At 34.8% G+C, this 23,443-nt stretch overlaps 1 protein-coding gene and 1 long non-coding RNA gene across 2 annotated transcripts; both read right to left on the bottom strand.

The window, feature by feature from the left end:
* Nucleotides 1-97: 97 nt before the first annotated feature.
* LOC111021841 (uncharacterized) lies at nucleotides 98-5,349 on the bottom strand. Its single transcript, XM_088126801.1, has 10 exons — nucleotides 5,133-5,349; nucleotides 4,930-5,009; nucleotides 4,203-4,337; nucleotides 3,590-3,757; nucleotides 3,353-3,458; nucleotides 2,575-2,757; nucleotides 1,898-2,063; nucleotides 846-1,117; nucleotides 676-765; nucleotides 98-400 (listed from the first exon to the last, which is right to left on the bottom strand). Exons 3-10 carry the CDS (start codon nucleotides 4,215-4,217, stop codon nucleotides 333-335), a joined length of 1,068 nt encoding a protein of 355 aa, XP_087982927.1. The 5' UTR covers nucleotides 4,218-4,337; nucleotides 4,930-5,009; nucleotides 5,133-5,349; the 3' UTR covers nucleotides 98-332.
* Nucleotides 5,350-15,071: 9,722 nt separating this feature from the next.
* On the bottom strand, nucleotides 15,072-22,813 carry LOC148210049 (uncharacterized). Its single transcript, XR_015792157.1, has 2 exons — nucleotides 18,933-22,813; nucleotides 15,072-18,468 (listed from the first exon to the last, which is right to left on the bottom strand). It is a non-coding gene; the product is annotated as an uncharacterized LOC148210049 (long non-coding RNA).
* Between the last annotated feature and the right edge of the window lie 630 nt (nucleotides 22,814-23,443).

The raw sequence follows: 23,443 nt of genomic DNA, 5'->3' as shown, positions 1-23,443 counted from the left end.
TTGTCGACAACATGCCAATATGGAATATGAGACTATTCTGGACAATGGAAATGAATTTGAACAGAGAAATCCACGAAACACAGCCAACAAGAAGACGTAAAAGAAGATTTCAAACTATTAAGAGCTTTCCAAAAGAACAATGCACAGAAATTCCTCCACTGGCATGTCTACTTTTCTACTCGGGAATAATACAAGGATACGAGCTAACCGCAATCGATGTCCGAGATATGCTCTAATCCGAAGATAACATTCACCACAAAATTTCTAGCAAAGGTTTATTAGTTACCACTAATCAAAGTGAAAAAAGAAACACCGACTGCCTAACCTTGCATCTAAGATTTCTCCTCATCCGACTGCGAGCATGATGGATCGGGGACGGAATCGACGAAAAACTCCTCAACTGCGACAAGATAAACCAGTTATTAAGTGTCAAGCAGTACACAACAACATAAACGTTTAACTGCAGGATTTGATAGACCCCGAAAGTCGACGTGTTAATAGAAATGTAACTTGTAACTAACTTAGACGGCAGGTAGGGGACAAGAACCTAAGAAGTATTGAAGCTAAGTTAGAGATGAAAGGAATTTTTGGATTCAGTAGTTATTAAGTCTCTACGATTACTAAATGTTAAAAGAATTGTGATATTAGAGAGAATATGTAGATCGGGTCGGGTACCTAAATCCTCATTCTCTGGGGAATCGAGCAAAATATCTGAATCAGAGGGGAGAAATGGAGAACCAGGATAATTCCCCAAAGCTCCTAAATCTGCAGGATAAAAACAATGAAAATATGTTTAATATAACACCACAGAATCAAATATGATGAATTTAAAGCAAAAGAATTACCTCCCAAATTTGACAAATCTGCTGTTAGATCCGGCAAGCTGAAGTTCCATTGAATTTGATCCAATGATCTGAAAGAATCCCGGGAATTTCCATCCGTGCCATCTGGTGGAAGTTGCAAACCCACAGAATTTGCAACATCTGATGTAAACGGAGTTTCGAGAGTTGAAGTATCCGCTCCAATTCCGGAGATTTCTGATGCTGAGAATGGGAAATGACCACTTGATGCCACAGATGTAGGACTCATAGGAATCTCGGACATGGATGACAATGCACTGTTTGTTGGAAAAACAGAAACCACGTCAGCAGAACTGTTGTTTGCAAGGTTTAAAATGGAAACTATGATTCATGACCATAGCTATCAACTAATATACACAGGGAAATGGATAAAACTAGGTGGATGAACTCCTCATATTGGTTATAATTATTAGGTTTAATACTATTTTGGTTCATATACTTTCAGCATTCGTTCATTTGCTTTTCCAAAACGATCCAAATACTTTCAGCTTTTATCCATTTTAGTTTCTATACCTTCAAAACTTTCGTTTTGGTCCCTATACTTTTAAAAAGTGATCACCTTGGTCATTTTATTTTCTTTTTTATCCCACATCACAATTTTAACTCCACAGTGTACTCAATAAATGTCTTGTAAAATATAGCTTTGTGATAAATGTCTTGAAAAATATAGCTTTGTGTTGAAGGATTTCAGTGTATAGAATTCATTGTTAAAATTTTTTAAATAGGGATTAAAATAGTCACTTTTCAAAAAGTACAAGGACTAAAATGGACAAAAATTGAAAATACAGAAGACCAAAATTAACCATTTGGAAATATAGGCACCAAAATGAACCATTTGAAAGCATTGGGTCAAAAACAGTATTTAAACCTTATTATTATCAACTGTTAGAACCTCAACAGGTTTACATTTTTTTAATTTATTTAGAAGGAACATAACTAACTGTGTAGGCGGTAAAGCTCAAACCATTTAGAGCATATCACGTCATAGATGATAAGAAAAGAGGAAGGACCGGACCAAAGAGATCGTGAAAACTTACTCGTTCCCAGAATTCATCCGAATAGGATGATAATTTTTTGGTGCAGGGACTCCATTGACTATATGACAACTTGATATTCCATTACTCATAGTATCAATATGGGGTTGACCTGGGACTGGAGCCATAGGTTGCTGAAGGACTGGGTACCCCATAGGTAAGTTATTAACTGCACTGCAAAAAGTTCGAGTTTATAAACTAAAGTAATTTGATCACTTAAGCATAAGTTAAGAAGCACAAACACTTCAGCTTAGGTAATATGTCTGTATCGGACACTACGACACTTATTGTACATGTATTGGACACTTATTAGCTCAATAAAGGTGTTATATGCTAGTTGTACAAAGTGAATATGAATCTGACACTTATTAGGCACATACAAATACTTGTTAAGCACAAGAAACAAACATAAAAAGGAATATAGGGCAAAACAGTAAATTTTGGGAGCAAAATATGTTAAACTCATTTTTTAAAGTATAAACTTATTAATTTTGAATTTCCTTGTATAAAAAATGAAATATAATAAACGTATCCTCGTAGTTGCCGTGTCTATGTCCTAAATTTTAGAAAATAGCACATTGCCGTGTCCGTGTCATATCCGTGTCTCGTGTCTATATATGTACTTTTTAGAGTATTAGCATGAATGTAAATAATCATATTGTAGAAAGGAACAAACTTACCAGGCATAGGGTGAATCCCATTCTGTATAGGAGCCAAAGGAACCTTGGGAGGCATAGGATACTTCATGAGGTGATATTGATGCTCCAGCAAATGGTTGAATAAGAGGATCTGCTTTTTCAGTTTCAACCTTATATAATACGCTCGGAAAAAGTCCGCATTTTCTTCTTCCAATTTCTGCCATACTGAATTAAGAGCATGCCAAATTATATTTCCAATGAAAACCATGTAGTATTTACTGCAAACAAAAGATAAGTGAATTTTAAAGTGATCATTTATAGCCTACACTATACATAATGCCCTTGGTCTATATAAAATTTAGCCCATAACATTCTAAAAGTTTTAAAGTTACCCTAAATCTTTAAATTTATAGCAATTTGTATTATAATTGGAACTTTTAAATTGTTCATAGTAAAATTGAAACCGAGTGGCAAGTGCATGGATAAAGGCAAAATTATAGCTAACTAAATCAGATAAAATGCCCTGCATATGTAGTTTTGTTTAAAATTTCAATTTTACTCTAAAATTGTTTGATATTTGTTAGGCATTTTAACAAAACTTGCTAATAGAGGATTCTTATGAAATAAGTTAAAAGTTGAATGCTAGAATTGAAACTTTTATTGTTCTAAAACAATAAGGACAAAATTGAAACTAAGTACAAAAGTTAAGTCAGGAACATTCTGTGTATGTATATATATAAAGTGATAAAGAACGAAGTATATATCTAATTGAGAAAAACAACAATAATCAAGAAATCATTGAAGTAAGTTCCAATTATACCCAGAGTTGTAAATCCAGGATCTATTCTTGCACGAGTCAGGAGTGTTTTAACCACCTCATCTCTATTCATGTATAACTGTAAGCACCGCTCGATTAAATTCTGGACCTAAAACAACCGTTTTAAAGAATTTGTCAACGCATCGTGGCATCATCACAAATATGGATAACTTGAAAGATGGTAATGAAACAGGAGGATAAAAAGAACATTGCTTCTAAACTGAGGATAATTTATCTCACAAATTCAATATCTTGAGGTGACACTCTCTTGCTATCATTGCTTGTTGCGGATACAGAACTTGAATCTGTGATAGGTGCCTCAGTTGTATTTATTTTATCATTTGCCTTCTCATTCGCTTTTTCATTTGTCGTCGAATCACGAGAAGCTTGAGTTGATTCTTTAGTGCCCTGTGAACTCCCAAATATCTTTAGAATATAGCAGTAGGCAATATATGAAAGAAAAACCTCTTATTTGCAGGTTTGTGTTTGATGAAACTAGCATTTAAGAGTTAAGAAAGAGCATTCGTAGACATGTTTATAATGATTCACAAACTTAATGAAAATCATTAGAGGTTTATGCATTAGACATGCATTTTTTCCAATTTCACATTTTCCCATATCCATATAAATACTAGCTTGCTATAATGCTGCATATATCCTCCTTCAGTACTTCTGAGGTCTGGGAAAAATTGCCAAGATTTATCCACTTTAGAAACATGAAACATTCTCGTATTTTACAAGTAATTTTCGAAAACTATATTACATCATAGATCAAATAGGTCTATAAGATGAAGTGAATAAATTAAAGTAACTTTGTAAGAGGATGACTAGCAATCAAGAGATATAGAAGAACCTGTGTAGTCTTCATATTATCAAAACGCAGGATAACCACATCCTTTTTCTTTTCTTTTTTTTGTGGGTTACATACTTCTCAAATGAAGTTTATGCAATTGTACATATTGCACACATGAAGTGGCAAAGTTTCAACCTGAAAATAGAAAATTTATTCAATCCCTCTGAAACTGGTTGATGAGCATACAATTTAGAGTGAGAGAGACAACACCAAATGAATGCAAATAGTTTTGTACTTCAATCAAAAGATTAATGGAATTTAATTTAATCCCATGGTTTCTCAAAAAATGCGCTGCTTCAAATACCTAAAAGATGTTCCAAAAAGAATAAAAAAGTAAGATGGCCCAGGATGTTCTTCAAGATTCTGTAATCGACAATTAAAATAAAGATCTAAACTCCACTTTTCCACCCTTTTTTCCTAATAAAGAATTGATCCTTAAAGGCACGCAATTCGAGTATAAAAATGCCTTGATTTCAGCTAAAAGAACTGTTTTCCAATACAACCAAAGGTCAAAATAATATTTAAAAAACAATCAGATTCCCAGATCTAAATCAAGCTCAAAACCATTCACATTTAATACCAATTAACGAACACTACACACAGAACAACTTCTCGAGGGTTATAGAAATCCCAAAATTCCAAAAGCAAAAAACCCAAAACAAACAGTTCAATAATGAATAAGAATAAAAGAAAAAGAAAAAAGGTAGCAAGGATCTGGCAGTATTACCTAACACCAAGATTCTGGAACTCAAAAAGAACACCCAATCTCAACGAAGCTTCTCCACGAAGCTCAAAATCTTCAAATATCTAACAGAAAAGAAGATCTCATTAATTACCCTTCAAAAATTAACACTCGAAGAAAATGCTCACAATCGAAAATTACTTCAAAAAGAATACACTCCATTGGAGGACGCAATGAAAGAAACTCACATTGAAACAGATGTCGCAAACTGGATGTTATGGTGATGGAAATGGGATTATTGAGAACAGAAAACGATGCTGGAGAGTGAAGAGAGGGGAAAAAATCTTGGGAAAGTGGGAGTAGGACAAGGCTTTAGCATTTATAGCTTCGAATATTTTCCGGGAAAATGGTGGAAAAGAAAATGCTAGAAATAGAAAGGGAAACCGAAGAGAACAAACCTAAAAGTGAAAAAAATTCCTCTCTGTTGTCGGCTCGGCTTGTGCATCTACAGCACCACTGAAATTGAATTGAAGATTTTCATCTCATTTTGTTAATTTTAATTTTTGTTAGTCCTAACACGTGGGGTCACGTTGGAATTGAATTTGGCCGAAGATACATGTTTTAATCTGGAAAAAAAAAATACAACATGATAGATGGACTAACGAAATCAACTTGATATTATCATATTTGTCCAATTAAGTCAATGGAGAAGACCAAACCTATTCTTGAGACCGAACTAAAGACCATGAAACAATCGGAGAATTATCCAAGTTCTCTTCAACCGAATTGAGGATTCTTACCTCAGACCCAACAACCGACTTGGGGCCCAACATCCCGTAACCGTTGGTCAGAGCGGTTCCAACGACCCTGTCCTCCACTGTCTACAAAAGGGACACTCCGCCACTTCATTCAGCTATGCAATTTTACTTCGAGAACGACCTACCTAAGCTCGCGCCCTACTTACTTGAACGTTGAAATGTTTATTCCTTCTTGCAAGTCCCTTTTACTTAAGGTCGCACCTTGTCAGCTCGTCCCATTATCACATGGCCGACGTCAATAATTCAAACAGAGTCCTACACATCAACATTCGATGCCGTGTTAGTAATCGAACTCACGATCACGTAGTTAACTATACTAGTTTTTCATCCATATTTTTGGAATATCAAATCAGATTTTTTTTAATTAAAAACGAGATATTAGTAATCAATCCAAAATCACTATGTATAATACGTATAACCTATCATTTTTATATTTATATCCATATCTGTATTATATTAAAAAGAAAGGATATTGGAAAAATATTTTTAGACTATTATATCTCTTTTATTTTTTAAATTTACAATCATATCATTAGCATTAATTATTAAATATTAAACATTATAATTTATCTCTAATTACTAAATGTTTATGGTTAGTGTTGAAAAAAATTTGTGGTTAGTAAAAATGACAAATAAAGAGTCATTAATCATTAATCATACATTCTTATAAATGTGTATTTAAATACACATAAATATAATATATTTTAGAAATAAGGTTTTTATTTGACAAATTAAAGTTTTTACTTTTTATCATTGTTTAATGGTGGAAAATGAGATGTGTTAGAATCTGAAAAATTATGTAATTTCTCTACTTCATACAACTACAAAATGGTTTTCTTCTACTCATTTACTGTACCAATTATTTTAATTGCATCTTTCTTCCGTACTTATTTTTCTCTCTTGATTCATTATTTTTAAGGTTTTTAAATTTAGTAGAATAGGACACTAACATTTCAATATTTTTTTAAGTTGTAGACACCATTATTTAACAATTGTAGATCGTTTTCTATTGAAAGCATTTGCTAGTTTGATCTCAAACATCGATAAGAATAATCTTATTTTATGAAAATCATAGCATTTTCTAATTTTGACATTCACTATTGCTATTTCTTTTTGAAGTATAGGTAAAAAAATAAAACAAAAGAGAACAAAGAAGTCTTTCACATAGCACCCACCAAAGTGTTGAGTTTGTTAGGTGAATACAAACAAAGTTTCACATGAGCTAAGGAAGGAGGTTATAATGGGTATATAAGATATGACAATTATCTCTCATATGCGTTTGGGTGAAATCAAAAGCAAAGCCGTGAGAACTATGTCAAAAGCGAACAATATTACACTATTGTGGGGATACTAAGGGTACCGTTGTCCTCAACATCTCATGCATTGCTATTTTTAATTTTAGATTATTTTGTAGTCAACTTAATATCATTACTACTTTTATTTTTAATGTTATGTCAATTTTCAATAGGTTACATTGTTTATTTTATTTAAATATAACATGATTATTGATTCTTTTTTCTCTTTTCCAGTAAGTTGTTTATTTAACTTTGAATAAATATTACATCATGTTAGTTATAACTACCCAATAGAAAATAGTTCAACTAATAATAAGATATGGAATCTTTTAAGAAAATATATATTTTTTTAGTACTTTTAAGAAAAAATTCGAAACCACATGCTTATCTTCGCAATTAGAAATTTATTTTAGAAACATGATAATAATAAATTTTTTAAGGCATTACAAAATAATTAAGGAAACTTTAATCTATATTACATCATAATCTGAGTTGTGAAAGTAAAACAAACAAAATTGAAAACAAAGAGATCGAGATGCTTAAGAAAGTATATTATATTCAACCACATATTGAGAGATGTTAAGTTTTGGCAAAATATTAGAACAGCAAATTGTCTCATATAATGAAGGTACAGGAAAGGGACATGCTCCAAGTGCTATAAAAAGGCTCATGCTTTTGAATTTTATTCATCCAAATTGAAAAACTTTAAGTCTGGTATACTAGGTCTGGTTAACTGAGTGTATTTGCTTTTAAAGAGTGTTTTGTGTAATTGGAGTCAGGGAGAGAAATCTTAGAGATTGTAATAATTTTTCACATGGTAGATTTTTTCCTTTGTGGGCCATAGTTTTTCCTCTAGTTTGGAGTTAATTTCCACGTAAATTCTTGTGTTTTTTATTGTTGTTATTTCTTTTAATTTCTCAGTTATTTTCTACTTATTCCGGTGGTATAAATAAGATTTTTTCCCATCAAGTGGTATTAGAGCTTTAAGTTTGTAGTTTTTTGAATTTCTATATACTATATGATTGCAACATTGTATGAACTTCCACATCAGAAAAGATTTCTTAAAACAAGTTATAGTTATATGAATAGTGTGGGTTGTTCACTATTTGCAGATTCATTAGAAGTGTGAAGCAGATATGTCATTATTCATGAGGCCAATGAAGATTGACGTAGAGAAATTTAACGGAATGATCAACTTCAGTTTGTGGCAAGTGCAAGTGGAGGATGTGCTTATACAATTTGGGTTACACAAGGCGTTGATGAGAAGACCGAGTGATGGTACTTCTGAAAAGCTAAGCAGTGATGGTGGTCCAGTGGAGTCTAGAGATGGTTCCTGCAAAGGTTCTAAGAAGTCCAACATAAGTGATGAAGATTGGGAGGAAATGGATCAGGGCTCCAAATGCGATAAGAATAGGTTTGGGTAAAAATATCCGTGAAAACGTACATGGAATTTTGACAGCCAAAGAACTTTGAGAGAAGCTCGAAGTGTTGTATTAAGCAAAAGACATCTCAAATCGATTGTACCTGAAGAAGCAGTTTCACACGCTATGAATCGAGGATGGTACGAGGATCTCAGATCATCTAAGTGTTCTCAATAACACCATTTTTGAGCTGTAGTTGCTCGAAGTAAAGTTATATGACGAAGATAAGGCACTTATACTCATCTTATCACTTCCACATTCTTATGAACACATGAAGCCGATCTTGATATACGGGAAGGAGACTTTGAATTTCACAGAGGTTACTAGTAAGCTTTTGTTAGAAGAAAGAAGATTGAAGAGTGAAGGGCGTACTTCACATGAAACCTCAACAATGATAGCTAACAATTGGAAGAAGAAGAAAGACTTCATGTAAAAGAAAAGTTGCTAGGGATACGAACAATTTTGGGCACATGAAGAAGGATTGTCCTAATAGAGTCGGTTCATCAGCTGACAATATTTCTCTCATTTTCTCATGGTATGTTTGCTTTACCATGATAGAGGATGTGATGTTAGCGGTTCCACAAGTTTACACATGGGCATTGACTTGGCAGTTATGCAAAATGTATGAGCTGGAAGCTAGTTATATCTATGGTTGAAGAACTTCTAGGTGAGCCAAGTAGATGGAAGTTGCACTATAAATTTTAACATGATTTATCGACATATTAAAAAGAAGAAAAATCTTGGAATGCGACATTTTAAGTGGTCTACTTTTATGGTGAGGTAGGTTATAGTTCTTTGAATTGAGAATTGTGATTGTCGACAAAGACAATGAGTGCATTAGAAATTGTGAACTCTTCAACATCTTGCCAAGGTAGAATTTGTAGAGTTTTAGCAAAATATTAGAAGAGCAAATTGTCCCACATCGAAAAGGTATAAGAAGGCCCATGCCTTTGGGTTTTATTCATCCCAATTGAAACATTTTAAGCCTACTATATTAGCTCTAGTAAACTAAATGATATTTGCTTTGAGAGAGTGTTTTGTGCAATTGGGGCCGATGAGAGAAATCTATGTGGTTGTAATAATTTTTCACATAGTGGATTTTTTTCTTTGTGGGTCGTGTTTTTTTCTCCGATTTGAAATTTTCCATGTAAATTCTTGTGTTTTCATTATTTCTTTTAATTTTCAGTTATTTTTTGTTTATTCATGCAGGGTCCCCTCAAAAGGAGCTGTGGCCTGAGCGAGTTGGAAAAGAAGGCAGTTTTGTCCCACGTAGAGGGACAGTATAGCTAGACTCCCTTTGAATTTCTCCAGGTTGATGCCGACAATCAAATGTTGGAGCCTCTTGCAGTGGATTTCACAAATGTTCTCAATCCATTCTTCAACCTCAAGTTCACTGCTGTTACCGTGATTTAAATGCACAATCATTTAACTTCATGCTGTAACATTTAAGCTCTGAGGAATAATATTTCAATTCTGTAGAAAACACCATCATACATACACACACGCACATGCCAACAATCTGACAATCAAATGTTGGAGTCTTTTGCCGTGGATTTCATAAATGTTCTCGATACATTCTTCAACCTCGAATTTTGTAGCAGAAATTGCTTACCGTAGTGTACGGGTAAAGTTTTAATAAAAATGGTAAGTAAATACCGATTTCATCCACTGGATTGGGTTTCTAGTCCACTCAAGTACCACAAATCCTAATGCCCGATTTTATTTAAGAAACAATCATGGATTTTATTTTTAAACACAAAGAATACATAATAAAGCGATTAATAAAGTCTAAGAGAACTTCTATGGAGACGGGTCCTAGGGAATTGACTTCACCAGTTGAATTTACGAGCAAATAAATTAAACATGTCAAGATTGAATATGCAATTAATCTATAAGTCAAGAAGGCACATATCATAACTGTCCCTCTTGAGCACAATTAATTCTCTTACTTGTTAAGTAACCAATATCCTTGTCTATTTTTGTTAACAAGTAAGGACCTTAAGTCTACTTCTTTTAATAACTTCTAAACAAGTAATTATAAATCTCCCGATCTTAGAACTACTCCAATCATGCATTCAAGTTCCAATCTAAACCACCTCTCCAGAGAAGAAGATTCAAATTGATAACAATTAATCCAAGATCAAGAGATTAAAGGCGTTAAGCACATAAATGCACAAATGTATTGGAAGCAAGTCAATCAAAGCAATAATAAATTAATCTAACTCATAAATCCAGCTGCTACATCAACTCCTAAGAAAAGAAATTTAGCTACTCATGTTCATGAAAGTATAACAAAATCCAAATGAGAAGTTCATGATCAAACTAAAAAAAGATAATGGAAAGGAAATAAACTAAATCTGTCGTGTTGATTGATCGTCTCCAACTCAATCTCACGATCACGAGCCTTCAAAATAGTCTCCTCGGCCTCCAAGGTTGAGTTATCGTCCTTCTCGATACTAAACATCTCCAAAATCCACCCAAAAGTCCTTCTGGCGGCGACTAGATGATATATTTATAAACTCGTGGCAGCGTTGAGACGCTGGGGCAGCATCTAAATGCTGCACCCTAATTTGGTGAGGAATCCCAGTTGGAGTATTGAGACGCTTCGAACTTGCTTGTATGTAAAACCTCCATGTTTTCGAAGCATTGAGACGCTACCCTCTCGAGTGTTGTGGCTTGGCTGCATCATAATGGCATTGAGACGCTATCACAGCGTATCAACACTGTTCCCTCATGTTATTGGCTCCAATTAGTGCTGAATGGCTAGAAAGCTTGACGGTGAGGGCTTGATTGGAGAGCTATGCAACATATTCGACCTTCTAAGGGACAAAGAAAGAAAGGTTGGGGGATTTGAGCGACGAGGAGCCGAGGGAAAATTGGTTCGAAGAAAGTCTCCAAACGATAATTTAGAGAATTTTCTTATGTGCTGTGATTCTGATTTCCTAATTTCTCTTCCTTGAATGGAGGCAGAGTTGTCTTTTTTTTTTAAGATAATTAATCTTTTAGTGATTCTCTCTAAAATGAATATTTAAATGAGGGGTACGAAAGTAATTTATCATATTGAGTGTTACCAGAAAATGTTAGATTAACAAGTTTCTTAGAAACAAGTTAAATCTCATTGGCACTCCCAATTTTAGGTCACTCTGGCGATTACCTCTGGAGTTTGCCTCACATTTAACGTGCTGAATTGAAGTCACGTTCTTCAACTTCATCGGTGTACAAATTTCATCCACCAGCCAAAAAATCTTTGTTACGTACGTTTCTTCAACCTTCACCATTCTTTCCACTCCAAGAAAGTCTGTTTCAAGGTATATTTCAACTTCCTCTTTATTTTCTAGAAGTTGTAGTCCAATCCGAATAGCCATTGTCTCTAGAAATTTGATGCTTCGCTTCTCTCGAGCTATCTTGTTTCCAGCTTGAATGATTGTTCCTTGCAAGTCTCACACCACCCACCCCAAGCCGCCCTATTAACATTCTTCGAGAAGGGGGGGGGGGGAGAGGTTCCACTTCAAATTTCATTGCTCTTGAATTTGATTACTTAGATTCGAGTTGTCTGAAATTGAATGAATTACTGTATTGTGGTTGTCTAACTTGTGAATTTGAGAAATGAGTGTTTGTTTGCTTGAGATAACCCCAACAATAGCAACTCTATTTCTATGATCCCAAATCTGCCACATAATGATCAAAGTCTTTTCTAGATCTTTGCTCTTCATGTTGTCAATCATCTAGTCCCAACATTCTTGAATTTTTCAACCTCTCATGTCCATATAACCAAATACAAATTAGAATGTAAGAAATAAGACCATAGAAATTTTGTTACCTGACATTCTTAGATGAGAGGAGTAGAAGTCTCCTCTCTTTTCCTGCATAAGACACAATTAATATAAGTTTTAATACCTTTCAGGACCAAATTAGGCTTATTAAGGAGTTTATCATTTGTAATTTCCCAGCAACAAATTTGAGTTTTCAGAAGGACTTTGGCCTTACAAAAACACTTTCATGTTATGTTGATGAGATTAGTGTTTAAGGAGGAGGTATCCATCCTAAGGATAACATCCATTCCCAGGTCGTAGGCGCTTCTAATCGAAAACACCTTTATTGTCTGGGCCCCAAATGATCTCATCATCCATATCTCTGTTGGGCAGAGGAATCTACAATATAAGTTCTATCTGCCACTCCATGAAATTGACCTGAGTTGTCTTCTCATTCCAAATCCCTCTTGATTCCGTTAAGGATACACCGTTTTGATCTTGTAATGCTTCCTTGCAAAATAAAGGAGTGTAGTTGGTGTCCCTCGACAACCAAGCATCCAATGTTGGGTGTGTTGTCCTAAACTCGTAGTTTGTATTTATGTAAAAACCAAATGTATATTCAATAAAGTTTTATTCAATAAATTTGTTGTTGAATTCATAGCATTGCATTGTCCAAAATCCAATAAATTAAACATCCAAGGCTATTTTCATGTAACCGGGATAATATATATACTGGGTATAATTGATATACCCCTGATATACGAGGTATATATTTGATATACCCCTGATATACAAGTGGATAATGTCCCGTGAATAACCTAAAGGGTCTATAGTATATGGATAAGGCTGGGTACCTTATCCTGACAACACTATGAATACGACACGCTCTATAAATGTTACAGACGACTTGATGCATGTCGTTCGTGTAGAGACATGCGAGTGGGGGTATCCTATACAATGAGTTTGTATAAGACCGGACTGCAAAATAGTCAATCTTTAGATGTAACGTCGTTGACTAACAGATTACTATTTCATAGGATGACCAAACAACTCATTCTCAATCCTGAGTGAGTTATAGACTCCTGCCCGTGAGGGCTCGTCCTTTAATCTGTATGGGTGAGAGTGGCCCGAGTTGCCAACTCAATATTCCTACCATTTTGGAGACGAGACCGAGGGGGGAGCTGGGAACATAACTTCACAAGATGGAATTCACTCCTCCCTGACTTTAGGGGAGTAGATGAGTGTTCTCTTAAATGCTTACTCCGGGACTTGAACAAGGGGCCCCACCCTCTCATTGGCCCGAGAGGGACTTCCGGTTATTGGTCGGACCATAACCGAGTTGTTCATTAGATGAAGGAGTAAGATGTAACTCAGGGGTAAAACGATAATTTGACCCAACTTGAGTTACGAGCACTCGTGAATGATTGACTTGTCATTAATGGTCGTATATCCGTGGACACGAAAACATTCCGCAGTGAGAAGAGTGCAACTGCGGGTCTTTAGTGGAGTGACCCGTAGTTAACAAATGTTGATTAACTCGGTCAATGAGTTTGACCGATTAATCTCGTACCGTTGGAGCTTCTGATCTGTAGGTCCATTAGGTTCTCTTGCTAGCTCATAACGAGTAAAACGAGGATCAAGTTTTTGGAAGAATTTGAACTGTTCAAATTACTCAAGGGAATATATGTATATTGATACATTATAATATATAATTAATTCTAAATAAAAACTATACATTATAAGAGAAATTATTTGAATGAGATTCAAATAAAATTAATATGAATAAGATTCATATTAAAACTATAGGTTAAAAATAATGTGCATAAGATTTGCATTACGACTATAGGTTATACGAGAGAAATTTAATAAAATATGATTCTATTTTTGTAATAAATAATTAAGTGTTAATTATTTATTTAATTTATATATATATATATATATGCATATATATATATATTAATTATTATTATTAATTAATAATATTAATATATATATATATATATTAATAATTAACTCCCCTGCAATTTTGCAGGGGTGGGCAGTTAAGTGACGTGGGGAACAAAGTAGTAGAAGTCCCCAAAATCTCTCTCAAGCTCTCTCTATCAAATTCTCCCTAAGATTCCAAACGGTGCTCCCACAAGCACGATCTCGAGACCCAAGAGGATAACAAGGAAGATTCGGTGGTGGTGTTCGGGTGGAAATTGACTTGAAGAAGAGTTCTTCAAAGATAAAAACATTTTTCCCCTGTATTTCACTTCTTCACACCTTTATTTTTGTTTTATCAAAAAATCATAAACGATGATCTGCTTCCACTCCGGGATTCACATCCCATCATCCAAACCTATTGATATTGGGAATTTGTTTCCTATCCCTATCTATAGCCCTGTTCAAAGATGTCGCGACCTATTTGGGATTTTGAATTTGAAATAAATGAGAAGAGCGCAATTGTACTCTTGCCACAAGCAATAAGTGGAATGAGTATTCCGAGTATTGATACTTATGGACAACATAGACTTTTTGAGAAAAATAATAATAACCGGAGAAGTTGTAATTGATTTTAAGGTGACAAATAATTCAAGGGAATGATTGTTAGTTTGGTTTTTAAAAATCAATGCAATAAAACCTAGCCCTAAGTTACTTCAAATTAGCTAGAAAATGTTGGGACAAGTTCGAGATATGTCTGACATCTCTCTTGTTATTTAATGATTACACTTCTTAATCCGCTTATATCTAAGTGATCTCGAAGTTTTTAAGTTCTTCTAATATATCTATTTGAAAATCCCTTAGTTTTGCTTAAAAATAATCATAACCTCGAGTCAATGTCCTATATCTAGACTACTTGAACGAAATCTTTATATCTAAAAAGTCTTCCTCTCCTAGATTTAATCCGTTAAGGGGCCATTTGGTTGGAGGGTTATTTAAGAGGTGGGAATGAGCTTGGATATATAAAGGCTATGTTTGGTTGGAGGTTTGAAATAATTTGTTTGGGAAAACTCTTTTCTCAGGCATCGTTAACATGGTAAATGAGAGAGTTCTTTATACATCGCCTCTCTGTCTTTCTTTTCTTTATTTTGTTTTATGTTGTTTGGTTTTCCGTTGGCCTGTGCTTTTTTTTTTTTATGCTATTTGTTTTTTCTTGTTGCTTTGTTATTATTTTTTTCGTTAGTTTTTTTCCCCATGTGTTATTTGTTTGTTTTATTTGGTTATTATGAAAAACTTAAAGTTCTTTTCTAACCATAAATCAAGGACCTGATCCTTGAGCCCCTGTGGTTGCGAGCTGGCCGCTCGTTTACCTGCGGTGCGGTAAGGCACCGACAGGTTCTGCCGTGGCAAATCCCTCGCTACACAAGTTGGGGCTCGACCTCCGAACCATACCTGAGATGTTCCTCATTCTCCTCCCGAGTCACTTCCAGCAAGCTGCTTTCATCCCTCATTTGCCACAACTGCTTGCTTTTTCCTTCTTTGGCACTTCCCAGTCCCAGCAAATCCTTGACTCATCGAATAGAATGAGATTTCACACCTTGCGACGCTAGATGGACTAACGGCACTGTCGATCGATGCGACTCGAGAAGTAGTATGCCTGATTCACCAGGTTCTACCATAGGGGGACCCCGTGAAACACCATAAGCAGTAGGATATTGAGGTTCTTGGCAAGGCTATATCATTAAGCTATTTCCGTGACGTAGAGCCAACAAGTTCAGTTGAACAGCGTAACGAGTCTACAGTTACGATGCATCAAGGCACTTCTTCGACGGTCCCCGTTCGCTTGGCTTGTCGGCCAACTTTGAAGACCTCACTGAAGACGAGAGTGAGGTACAGCAAGGCCTTTTCTGTCCACTACCCTTAACAAAGAGCAATGTATCATACACCGACCAGCCACATAGGTCCCCTTGGGCTATATTTGAGTATGAGCAGGTTCTGTTGCTGAAAGGTCATCAATAAGTTAGTCCCTTCTATTGCACCTCAAGCACCTCTAGTTCGGTAAGGCAGTCAAGCTACTTACACATGTCTGGTCCAACCTGGTGCGAGTTGTAAGGAGTCTTGGTCTCTAGTCGAGCTGAGGGAGATCGATCACTTGGGCAGCTTTGGCTGCGCAACAAATTAACTCTACCCCTTCAAAAACTCAAAAGAAAATTTTAGAACTGGAAATTTGAAGAGCTGAAGCAGCTTTTCTTTTTAAAAAATAAATTATTTAGAATTATTTTTTAATAATTTTTGAATGATTTAACTTAACAAAAATAATTAACCACCAATTATTTATTTAAAATTATCTAATGTAAATTAATGGTCGAAAGCTTATTTTGATTAATTTTAAAACAAATCTGACACAATTCCTCTTAACAGCAAGCAAATTAATCATTTATTCCAAAAAATTCTATTGTTAACATTTCCACATACCAACCAAACACAGTTATCTTTAATTCTTAGGCTACTTTTTGAAACCCTCCAACCAAATGGCCTATAAATTATAAGAACAAGTCAACCTTCTCAGTATATGTTCAGATCTTAATTGGCTAGATTAAACTTAAACTTTATAAAAGCAATCTTAAGTGATGAAGAAGTGAGAAATTATTAAATTATCCTTGTTGTCCTGTTTCAAATAATTAGCTAATCATCCTTAACCGAGTTAGGAAAAACAAATTTAGCTCATAATTTTAAAGTAAAAACAGAATGTAAAAGATTTACAAAATGAAGACATGATTTGAAAAAAAAAATGAAGGACAAGATGTAAACAAGAAGTTGTAATCTGAATGAACGTAACCCTTTATCTCTTGAGCTTAGGGGAGTAAAACTCGTTCTATTCCACAATAATGTGTGATCACAAGTCTCTCTTAACAAAAGAACGAAAATATAAATGATAACAAAGCTGGAATTTTATAAATTGAGGTTTCAAAAGTAATAAAAATTAAGCTAGAAATTTGCTTACAAAAGAGAACAACGCTGAAAATTAAAGCTATAACTTAAAGAACTAATGAATCCTAATTTGTGCTGGAAAAGAACTCTAAGGAAGCTTACAAATGATAAAGGAAAGGCTAAAGCTTAATAAGAATTGAAGGAGTGAAAGCTGGTTTTTATAGGCAACCCACAGTTGGTTAGGTAGGTGAGAAAAACACTCTCCACCTTAGGCTTTGGACTCCTTTGAATGACCAAATCTTGCTAAAACATCCTCTTTTACACTTGCTTGACACGTATGTGTTGGTTCGATTTAGGTTACCAATTCTTATACATGCAAGTATACAATCGTCGCTACAAGTAATAAAAAAGTTCGAATCCACATATACTAAGTACCAAACACTCAATAATTACCCAAGAAATCAGTGCATTAAACTAACAATTTTCTTCTACTACACATGCTGAAATAAAAATCAATGCAGGAGTTTTAGATAGATGTATACATGCACTTAATGATCGCCAAAAATACCAAACATGAACAACAAACGAATAACTTCTTCTAAACTGAGGGTGCAAGAGGGAGAGAATCGGTGACTCTTTCTGGACTACTCTAACGATGCTGCAGCATTAATGAAGTGAAATAGTGGTCAAACAGACAAGACACCTATATTTTCTGCTATTAGAGTTCTTAGACAAACAATAACACCATATGCGAACAGTTTATAACCAAGCCAGGTGGTTCTTATCCCTAAGTTCCCACTTTCTAAGTCAAGTAAAATCTAGCTCGAAACGAAGTTTTTCGCTCTCTATTACATTTTTCCAAAAGTTAATAAAGAGATATTTCAACATGGTGATCAAGCACATTGAAAATGGAATAATAAAACAACTTCAACTTAAAACTCACTATCATTATTATAGAACAGCAAAGTTACAGCTCTTGAAATGAGTTCACTACATCTCCCCCTTACACAAGGTGATTCGCTACGCGAATCTATAAGGGGAGTTAAGAAATATAGGAATGAAAACAATACAAAGAGTTTAAAAGATGAAGAAAAGGAGCTGAAGGTCAACTCCCAACAAGTGGTCTTGGTCTCTGTTCAGCAACGGTTGTCTAAGCCTTCTTCTCCTCTTAACTTATTCGAACGGTTGGAGAGGTTTTCTTGAAGTGAGGGTTGAGTGAATACAAGAACGAAAGGTGTTGTATATTATGTGTGGAGGCTTCTCTTTCTTGTGGCATTTATACCTCCTTCCGTTTTTAGGGCAACAAAACGAGCCCTGTGGGACCCAACTCTCATTTCCAGGTAAAACCTCAAGTTACTGTAGTAATTTCTATTGAAAAGTCTTTTCACTGTCAGCTAGCTGCTTTATGTCTCTTTTCGGACCTGATGTTGTAGCATCATCAAAGCTATAGTGAAATGCTCAAAATTAGATCATTTATATATGATAGAATTATAAAGGAGAAATCTGAATTCTATGATAGTTTAGGCACAACTCAACAAGTATGGGGGAGGGGGAGGGGGAGGTCTAGATGAGGCCATATTTAGCTATCTTATATGCATTTAAGACATCATTAACTCTCTTTAGGAGAGTTATCACTATGGAAGCTGAGAAGTAGCCAAAACACGTTAGGGCAGAAACGAAAGAAAATAAGCTTTCTCATAGTGTTTGGTACCCCCCTTGGCGCACAAATTTCGATTTTTTTATATTTTTTTCACCTCTAAATGATGTTAAAACTTAGTTTATGCATAAATGAACTACGATTAATCATAGTGCACGATTATAACCTCAATTGGGCACTTAAACAAGCTAAAACATACTAGCTTTTAAATAAAATAAAGTAAAACATTCTAATCTTAATCTCTTTTTAACCCTTGTAAACAAGTGTAATCACGACCTCATAGGATACCACGCCAAGTGAAAGATGGGCTATTCATTAGCTTATCATTCATATAACAGCTCGTTTTGATATATGTTGGGGGTGTAAGCGGGTTGGTTTGGCTAAGTTTTCGATTTAGAAGCAAAACCAAAGCCAAACCACCAGAAGATCAAAACCGAACTGCACCAACCAAAAACTTGTCTGTTTACCCGATTAGGGCTGTTCATGCTACTTTTTCGTCAGTTTAGGTCGTCTTCCTTCTCGTATCAAGCAGTTACAGACTAGATGTAGATGGAATGGAGGAGACTACAAAGAGAGTAGAAGGAAGATGACAAAGGGAGACGATAGAGAGTGTCGGAGGGAGACAACGAGAGAGTCATAGGGAGACGGTGGAGAGGGCCAGAGGGAGACGACAAAGAAAGTCAGAGGGAGACGACAAAGAAAGTCAGAGGGAGACAACGGAGAGAGTTGGAGTGTGACAATAGAGATCGTCAGTGACGGTCGGAGACATAGAGAGTTGGAGAAGATAAGCTTTGAGTTCGCATTCCGTGGGTTTTCTACAACAATTTTTTTTCAAACCTTTGATAGCAGATGCAAGGGCACCAAAAGACAGAAAAGACAGGTGATTTGCATAAAAAGAAAAGGTTTGCACAAAATGAAAAGACAAGTGGCTTGCAACTGGCTGAATGTGAATGGCCTAGGCTTGGACTTTTACTAATTACTACTTTAACAAATGGGCCTTATTCTTTTTAGATGGACCTATTTTATTGAAAATATTCTTATATATAGCAATAATCGGTCGAGTTGGGTTTTACTTGGGTTTCCTGGACCAAAATCGAAACCGACAGATTATTTTTGGTTTGATTATTTTTTGAATCGACTCTAAAATCGAACCGCCTATTAGTTTCGATCGATTCTGTTGGTTTAATTGGCCTTGTCGGTTTTTTCTTGCACCCCTAATATCTGCCTCTGAGAACCCTGTCTAATATACTACTCGGATTTTTCAGGATCCTCTAACTCTATTTTGTTAACATAGTTTGATTGAACATACTGAGGGTCTTTAAACCTAAGCCCCCTAATCTTTCCTGGTACACATTCTTTGCCAACTCTACCAATGGATTTTCCTCATCTCTTCAGTAGATCCCCACAAAAACTTTGCATAAAGCTGAATAATATCCTTACAAAGTCCCATAAGATGTTTGAAACAACTTATAGTGTAGTTAGGGATTGCCTGATCAATTGCCTTGACAAGCACTCCCTTTCCTCCTAAGGAGAACAATTTATCCTTCCATCTATGTAGAGCTTTCCAAGTTCTATCATTGATTGTGTTAACTACTCGACATCTGCTTCTTGATACTTGGGAAGGGAGCCCAAGATACCAACCCAGTTGATTAGTAAAAGGAACATGGAGTTCTCCCTAAGTGTTGTCTATCATCTCCTGGCTGGTGTTCTTGCCTTTCACAAACAGCAACTTTTCAAAATTGATTGTTTGGTCGAGGCTTTTTCATAGGATTTGAAGATTTCATTCAAAGCCTGACAATCCTCCCTATATGCTTCGAAGAAAATGAGTCTAAAAGAAATGAATTATATAAGAGCAATATTTATTAATACGAAAGCCTGTAAAAATGTGTCTCTACTCCTCCCTTTTAAGAAGAGTAAACAACCCCTCTATACACAAAAGTAAAAAGTGAGGGGATAAGGGATCTCCCTTTCATAGACCTCTGTTCGACTTAAATTTTGGGCCAACCTTACCATTGAGAAGGATTGAAAAACTGACTGAATCCACACATTTACATGATTAAGGAAGCCCATTCTTCCCATAATTTTTCTTAAATAACTTAATTCAACTCTGTCATAAGCTTTTGGTCATATCAAGTTTCATTCCAACTATACCATCTTTCCTCGACCGTTTGTTGTTCAAGGCACGAATACACTCAAACCCAAAAATCGTGTTGTCAGAAATTATCCTTCCAGGAACAAAAAGCATACTATTTCGGAGAGATAATGTCATCCGGAACTTACTTTAATCTGTCTACCAATACTTTCGCTATAACCTTGTAAACACGTTACAATGGCTAATTGGCCGAAAATCTTTCATGTTCTAAGGCTCCTTTATTTTAGGGATTATGAAATGAATGTTTCACTAAATTAAGACACGCTACCTTTATCATCGAGAAACCTGAGGCATAGCCGAGTCGTCTCTGCACCAAGTATGCACCGGTATTTTTAGTAAAAAGGGTTTGCATCCCATCAGGTTTGGGAACCTCTTTAGGGTGAATATTTTTCCCTACCAATCTTAACTCTCCCGGTGTAAACTCTTTAACTAACTTCCTATTCTGCTCCTCTATTATAGAGTATGGAATGGCCTCTAGAATTATGGTCATTTCCTCGGATTATTGGAAGAGAATAAGTTCTGAAAAATAAGAGGAAGCTATATGGCCAGTATCCTCTACCCTCTCTGTCATACTTCGTTGCTGTCGCAAAGGCCTATAATTCTGTTATAAGTCAATCTTCTCTTGATCTCTGCTTCAAATAAATCTCATCTTCCTCTAGGAGTTTTTTCAATTTGTGTTCAGTTTTGATAATCTTTCATCTAAGCTTTGGAATGAATTATATCTTAAATCTCTTTTTCCTTTTTGGTGATTGCTACTCTGAGAGAACTTCCTTTTTTTAATCTTGTTCTATCTTGACAGCTTAAGAGATACGATCCTAAATTTTCTTTAAAACCAATCTCTCCGCTCCTTCCTGCCTGTGCCGATACCTGTGATACTAGTTGTTTGCACTCCTCTAATAAGGACCAACCCTCCTCGAAAGCGGAGCGACCTATGTTTTTCAGTACCATCGTGTCTACTTAGATCATCCGCATACCAACTTGCAAGAATTTGTCTGCTTTCCAAAGCTAAGAAGTCCAAGTGTCTCGTCTCAATATTTGAGTAATTCATCTCATAATTGACAATGAATCTATAAAGTCTTTCCCATCTGGGCTGAGTTCGAAAATGACCATCACACCAAGTAAAATCATCGCCAGAGTAGTCGCACCAACCAAACTGCAAAGGTCTATCACTCCTCTGAGGTCATCCATCAATCTCTAATGTCTAATTATCTCCCTTCCTTCTTAGGGAGACATGATCTCATTAAAACCTTCCTCTAAAATTTAGGGGAGGGAAGAAGTGTTATGTAGATGCACATCTACTCCCTAGAGATAGCTATATTTTCCAAAACTCTATTTTTGGAATAAATTTTGGTGGAGATATATTTTGCAAACGAGTTCCCAATTTAGCATTATTAAAAAGAAGAAAACTTCTAGGATTTCCTTTAGTTAGAGAAAATTTTCTATAATGACTAATCAACTAAAAAAGTGGACCTATATAATTTTTTTTCTACGCCACCCCAATTAAAAGGTATCCCTTGGGTAAGCCACATCAGCACTCCATTAATCTTTTTTTAAGTCTACATCAGCACTCCATTTATGACCATTAATGATAGTAATGACAAAAACTAAAGTGAAATATAATCTAAAATTTAAGAAATGTTATTAATACTTTTTAAAAGTTGATTTAATAAAAATATACTTAACATCAACTCAATTTATTTTATTGTTTTTCATTTTTTTTTAATATTCGTGAATATCTGGACCAGCTTATAATACCAAATTACTAGTTCCTAAGGTAGGTAGAATCATGGAATTTGGATGTATTTACTCTTAATTAATCCTAGTAACCAATGAGCCACCCACGATGATTTTTTATTGTTTTTTGTTTTCTGTTTCTCGTTTTTAATCTTTTAGTAATTATTCCTATTTTTTAAGAAAAGTTTCTAAATTGTGTATAAATTTTACAAACAACAAATCAAATTTATTGTTTCTTATTCCAGTTTTCAGTTCTTTTTCAAAATATAGATAAAAGTATTGTTTTATTACTTTTAACTAATAAAATGCATAATAAACGTCACAAAAAGTAAATATATAAAGTAAAAAAATTTAAATATTTAATTTTCATATAAATTTAAATTTAAATTTTAGAGAACATGAAACCATAACTATTGAAACATTTTCTGTTTCTTTTTAATAAAAACAAAAAAAACAAAAAACCAAAAACAATTACCAATCACGATTCTGTTTTTCTTGACTGAAAAAGAAAAAACAAGAAATAAGAAATAAAAATATTACCAAACGAACCTTAAAGTACCCGTTTAAACTTCTTTAAACATCTCTTCGTGTCTAGTCATATATTAAAATGTATTTTTTACAATGATTTTTGATGTTGAATAAAATTTTTCTTTAGGTGATTAATTTTGTATCTCACTCAATGTGAAAAAAAGAATCATAATTATATCATAAGTTTGTTGTCTTTAATTACTAACTACATGATGTAAACTAAACCTCAATTCACCTCTATACTCCTATAAAAGTTATTTATGAATGCTGCAAATATGATCCATGATACAATAGTTTATCTTGATGACATGGGACTGAGCAAATTATGGTAATCGATTGAATTTTATT

The sequence above is a fragment of the Momordica charantia genome (genome assembly GCF_013281855.1).
Source record: "Momordica charantia cultivar OHB3-1 chromosome 7 unlocalized genomic scaffold, Mcharantia_2.0 BLBB01000007.1, whole genome shotgun sequence".
Taxonomy (NCBI): Eukaryota; Viridiplantae; Streptophyta; class Magnoliopsida; order Cucurbitales; family Cucurbitaceae; genus Momordica; species Momordica charantia.
This window is presented reverse-complemented; position numbering and strand designations above follow the sequence as displayed.

What these genes read in the sequence shown, in the direction of transcription:
- LOC111021841 (XM_088126801.1), bottom strand. An exon ending in CACCTCAAGATATTGAATTT is followed by an intron (nt 3,459 to 3,589) that starts GTGAGATAAATT and finishes CGGTTGTTTTAG; the next exon opens with GTCCAGAATTTAATCGAGCG. An exon ending in TGGGATTCACCCTATGCCTG is followed by an intron (nt 2,064 to 2,574) that starts GTAAGTTTGTTC and finishes TTTGCAGTGCAG; the next exon opens with TTAATAACTTACCTATGGGG.